Below are 4,022 nucleotides of genomic sequence, written 5' to 3'. Positions count from 1 at the left end.
TGACTTTGCAGGAATTGGAGTGTTTACTGTGATTGGATGAATATACGGGACAAGGGAGGTCCCGTATGGGACAAACCAATTTAGCCCAATATAAGAGACATCCCGGCTAATACGAGACAGTTGGCAACCCTAATTGACGTGTCAAATGAAACACTCATTTAACGTGTCAAATAGTGTTATTTGACGCGTATATTTTTTGACCCGCAACGACCCAAACTGGGTTCCATACTGTAAAGCCTTGTTCACATCAAAACCATTTTTTCTGCATATCCGATTTAAAACATATTTTTCCTGCAGTCTGAACAGTCAAATAGCACATGGAATAGGATATTTTAAGCCACCTTCCTGGTGGTTTGAAGTCAGATACAAATATGATTACTGGCCATGCGACTTGTTGAATGGTCAAATCTGAAGTATTTGCCCTCGAGTGTTTTTTAAACTTATTTGGCCTATCTTATTGCTTGCCAGCTACACTGTTGACAGTTGTGGTAATTAACTAGCTCATTAATTGATTACAAATAAATTAGTGAATGTGCTAGAAAGATCAACAGCTACCAAGTGTTTTGACTGCTGTGTCTAGCCAAACAATACCTGTTTTGAAAGTTGGATTATGTGATCCTTTTAGGCTTTTAAAGTGTTCTTACACTATGATTTTAAACATTCAAAGAAACTGGGAAATGCCCACTGCAGGCATTGTCACCTCAGCTTGCTACATGACTTCTGGAAGATAGGAAGCAAAATAACCACTGGGCGCCCACACACCGGGCGTTACTATGACAACTAGCGTAGCCACGTCAGAAAGAGTGTAAACTATTTCACATTGACAAGTTTTTATATTACGGGGGCTCATGGTTGGAGAATTCAGCCTATAGCACCGCGCTGACTCACGAAAGAGGTGCGTTGGTTTAAAGTTTAACCCACTGAGCTGTATATTCATCTGCATCATTAGGCGACAGCACTCTGACAGAAGAAGGCAGAGTTCATCTCTCATTTCCAAAAGGAATATGAATATTCTTGTGTTTCTTCTCATTCTATTGCTAAGTATCAACACAGGTAACATTCATTATATTAATTATATTATGTGGAGGAATCTCTTTTGATTTTGAACTCTAGAAATAATACTTTGTGCACATAACATGGGTAAATGGAAACTTTTTGATTTTGGGCAGCAAATGACTTACTGACTCAATATGTACATTAATGACTATCAGTGAAATGGTAAATGTGATCTTGTTCCTCTCTCATTAGGAATCAGGGCAGAACCTTCAGTGGACCAGTATGGGTTGAAGGGGGGTTCAATATGTCTGGCTGTTGAAGAACCTCCTGAGATGATCAAAGGACTTCAATGGATGAAGGACAGTGATGTAATATTTGGAGACAAAGAGATCTCTCCTAAATACAAGGAGAAGGTGGACTATAACAATGATAATCATTCTCTGTGTATTAAGAATCTAATGGAAACAGACAGTGGAATTTACATGGTAAACTATCAAATAAGTTGGGAAGAATCAACTACTACATATAGACTGTTAGTGGAGGGTGAGTTATCTGCTGAGTTTTCTGCTGTACATTTAATGTGTCTGATCAGGTTCAATAATGAATGTAGGCCTAATAATTATCTGTCTCTTCTTAAGATCTAACAACTGTCTCTTATAGATCATGTTACCAAACCAGTCATGGATGTCACATCTCTCTTCAACACAAGTGTGGGACTCTGTGACGTCACAGTGAACTGTTCAGTTAAAGATGTCTGGATGTTGTCTGTCTGTGACAGCGGTCAGTGTACACTGTCACAACAGTCTCCGTCACTAACCGGTGGTAACATGACCATCTCTGTATTGACTGGAAGGATCCAATGTACCAGCAGCAACCACGTCAGCACACAGACCATCTCTCAACCCATGGAGGACTGTCAGTACCATTTAGCCTCCACCTTCACTGTACACCTCCATCACTGTTTAATAACCTACTAATAATATCATATGACTTCAAGTTAGGTCAAAGTTTTGACATCATTATTGTAATTCTTCTCTAGTTAAGATTGGATTAATTCTGCCTGAAACTATCATCTTATGAACACTGTGTGTGTGTGTGTGTGTGTGTGTGTGTGTGTGTGTGTGTGTGTGTGTGTGTGTGTGTGTGTGTGTGTGTGTGTGTGTGTGTGTGTGTGTGTGTGTGTGTGTGTGTGAACTCAGGTAGTGGTGAGGATGGGAAAGCCTCAGTGTTACCAGTTGGCACCATTGTGGGTGGTGTTACTGGTACAGTTATTGGTATATTCCTCCTAGTTGCTGTGTTACTTGGTGTCAGATACATCAAACATACCAGAAGACAGAAAATCCCTAAAGAACAACATTCACTAGAAGAGGTACCTGCTCTGTCATTCATTCATCTATACATTATACCAGACAATAGTTTTAAATAACAATCATTTTAATCATTTAAATGTTGTAATGTTTCATCTCCAAACAGGTCATTGTTCCAAGAGCTTACAACTCAGTGAACACTTCATCAGGGAGAGAAGAACCACACCACTCTCCTGACCAGAACCACAGCCCTCTCCTGACCAGAACCACAGCAATCTCCTGTCCAGAACCACAGCACTCTCCTGACCAGAACCACAGCCCTCTCCTGACCAGAACCACAGCCCTCTCCTGTCCAGAACCACAGCACTCTCCCGACCAGAACCACAGCACTCTCCTGTCCTGAACCACAGCACTCTCCTGACCAGAACCACAGCACTCTCCTGTCCTGAACCACAGCACTCTCCTGTCCAGAACCACATCACTTTCCAGAGATACAAACTGTCTACTTCACTGAGAAGAATCAGCACCAGCAGAACACCTCCAAGTTCAAACAGGAAGCGCATCACCAGACATGAGACCAGAAGAACACAACAGGACAACAAAAGGAAAACAACCACCCGAGCCACTACCTGTTCACACCGTTTTCATCCAGAAGGCTAGGTCAGTACAGGTGCATCAAGGCTGGGACCGAGAGATTGAATAACAGCTTCTATCTCAATGCCAATCCACTGTTAAATAGCCATCACTAGCACATAGAGGCTGCTGCCTATATACATAGACTTGAAATCACTGGCCACTTTAATAAATGGATAATAACTAGTCACTTTAAAACCTCTTATGGATCCGCCCCACTAGTAAAATGTTCTCCTAAAATGACATACCCAAATCTAACTGCCTGTAGCTCAGGGCCTGAAGCAAGGATATGCATATTCTTGATACCATTTGAAAAGAAACACTTTGAAGTTTGTGGAAATGTGAAACTAATGTAGGAGAAAATAACACATTAGATCTGGTAAAAGATAATCAAAATGTAAAAAATGCGTTTTCTTTTGTGTTTATTTTGTACCGTCATCTTTGAAATGCAAGAGAAAGGCCATAATGAATTATTCTTGCCTAGGCGCAATTTAGTATATGTACAGTATATGTACAACGTTTTAGACTGATCCAATGAACTATTGAGAATCTATTCAACATGTTGTATCAAGACTGCCCAAATGTTCCGAATTGGTTTATTCATACATTTTCAATTTCATAATTGTGCACTCTCCTCAAACAATAACATGGTATTATTTCACTGTCATAGCTACTGTAAATTGGACAGTGCAGTTAGATTAACAAGAATTTAAGCTTTCTGCCCATATCAGATATGTCTATGTCCTGGGGATTTATTTTGTTTCTTACAACCTCATGCTAATCACATTAGCCTACGTTAGCTCAACCGTCCCAAGGACGGGACACCGATCCTGTATGTTTACATATCTTGAATTACTCATCTCATATGTATATACTGTATTCTATACTATTCTACTGTATCTTAGTCTATGTATTACTCATCTCATATGTATATACTGTATTCTATACTATTCTACTGTATCTTAGTCTATGTATTACTCATCTCATATGTATATACTGTATTCTATACTATTCTACTGTATCTTAGTCTATGTATTACTCATCTCATATGTATATACTGTATTCTATACTATTCTACTGTATCTT

At 39.5% G+C, this 4,022-nt stretch overlaps 1 protein-coding gene across 1 annotated transcript; it reads left to right on the top strand.

Annotated features, from left to right (window-relative positions):
* The first annotated feature begins 865 nt into the window (after positions 1-865).
* LOC139553879 (uncharacterized) lies at positions 866-4,022 on the top strand. The gene is made up of 5 exons (XM_071366630.1): positions 866-1,053; positions 1,249-1,539; positions 1,657-1,911; positions 2,196-2,365; positions 2,470-4,022. Exons 1-5 carry the CDS (start codon positions 1,005-1,007, stop codon positions 2,704-2,706), a joined length of 1,002 nt encoding a protein of 333 aa, XP_071222731.1. The 5' UTR covers positions 866-1,004; the 3' UTR covers positions 2,707-4,022.

The sequence above is a fragment of the Salvelinus alpinus genome, chromosome 25, assembly GCF_045679555.1.
Source record: "Salvelinus alpinus chromosome 25, SLU_Salpinus.1, whole genome shotgun sequence".
Lineage (NCBI taxonomy): Eukaryota > Metazoa > Chordata > Actinopteri > Salmoniformes > Salmonidae > Salvelinus > Salvelinus alpinus.
Note: the sequence above shows the minus strand (reverse complement) of the source record. Positions and strands in the feature narration are given on the sequence as shown.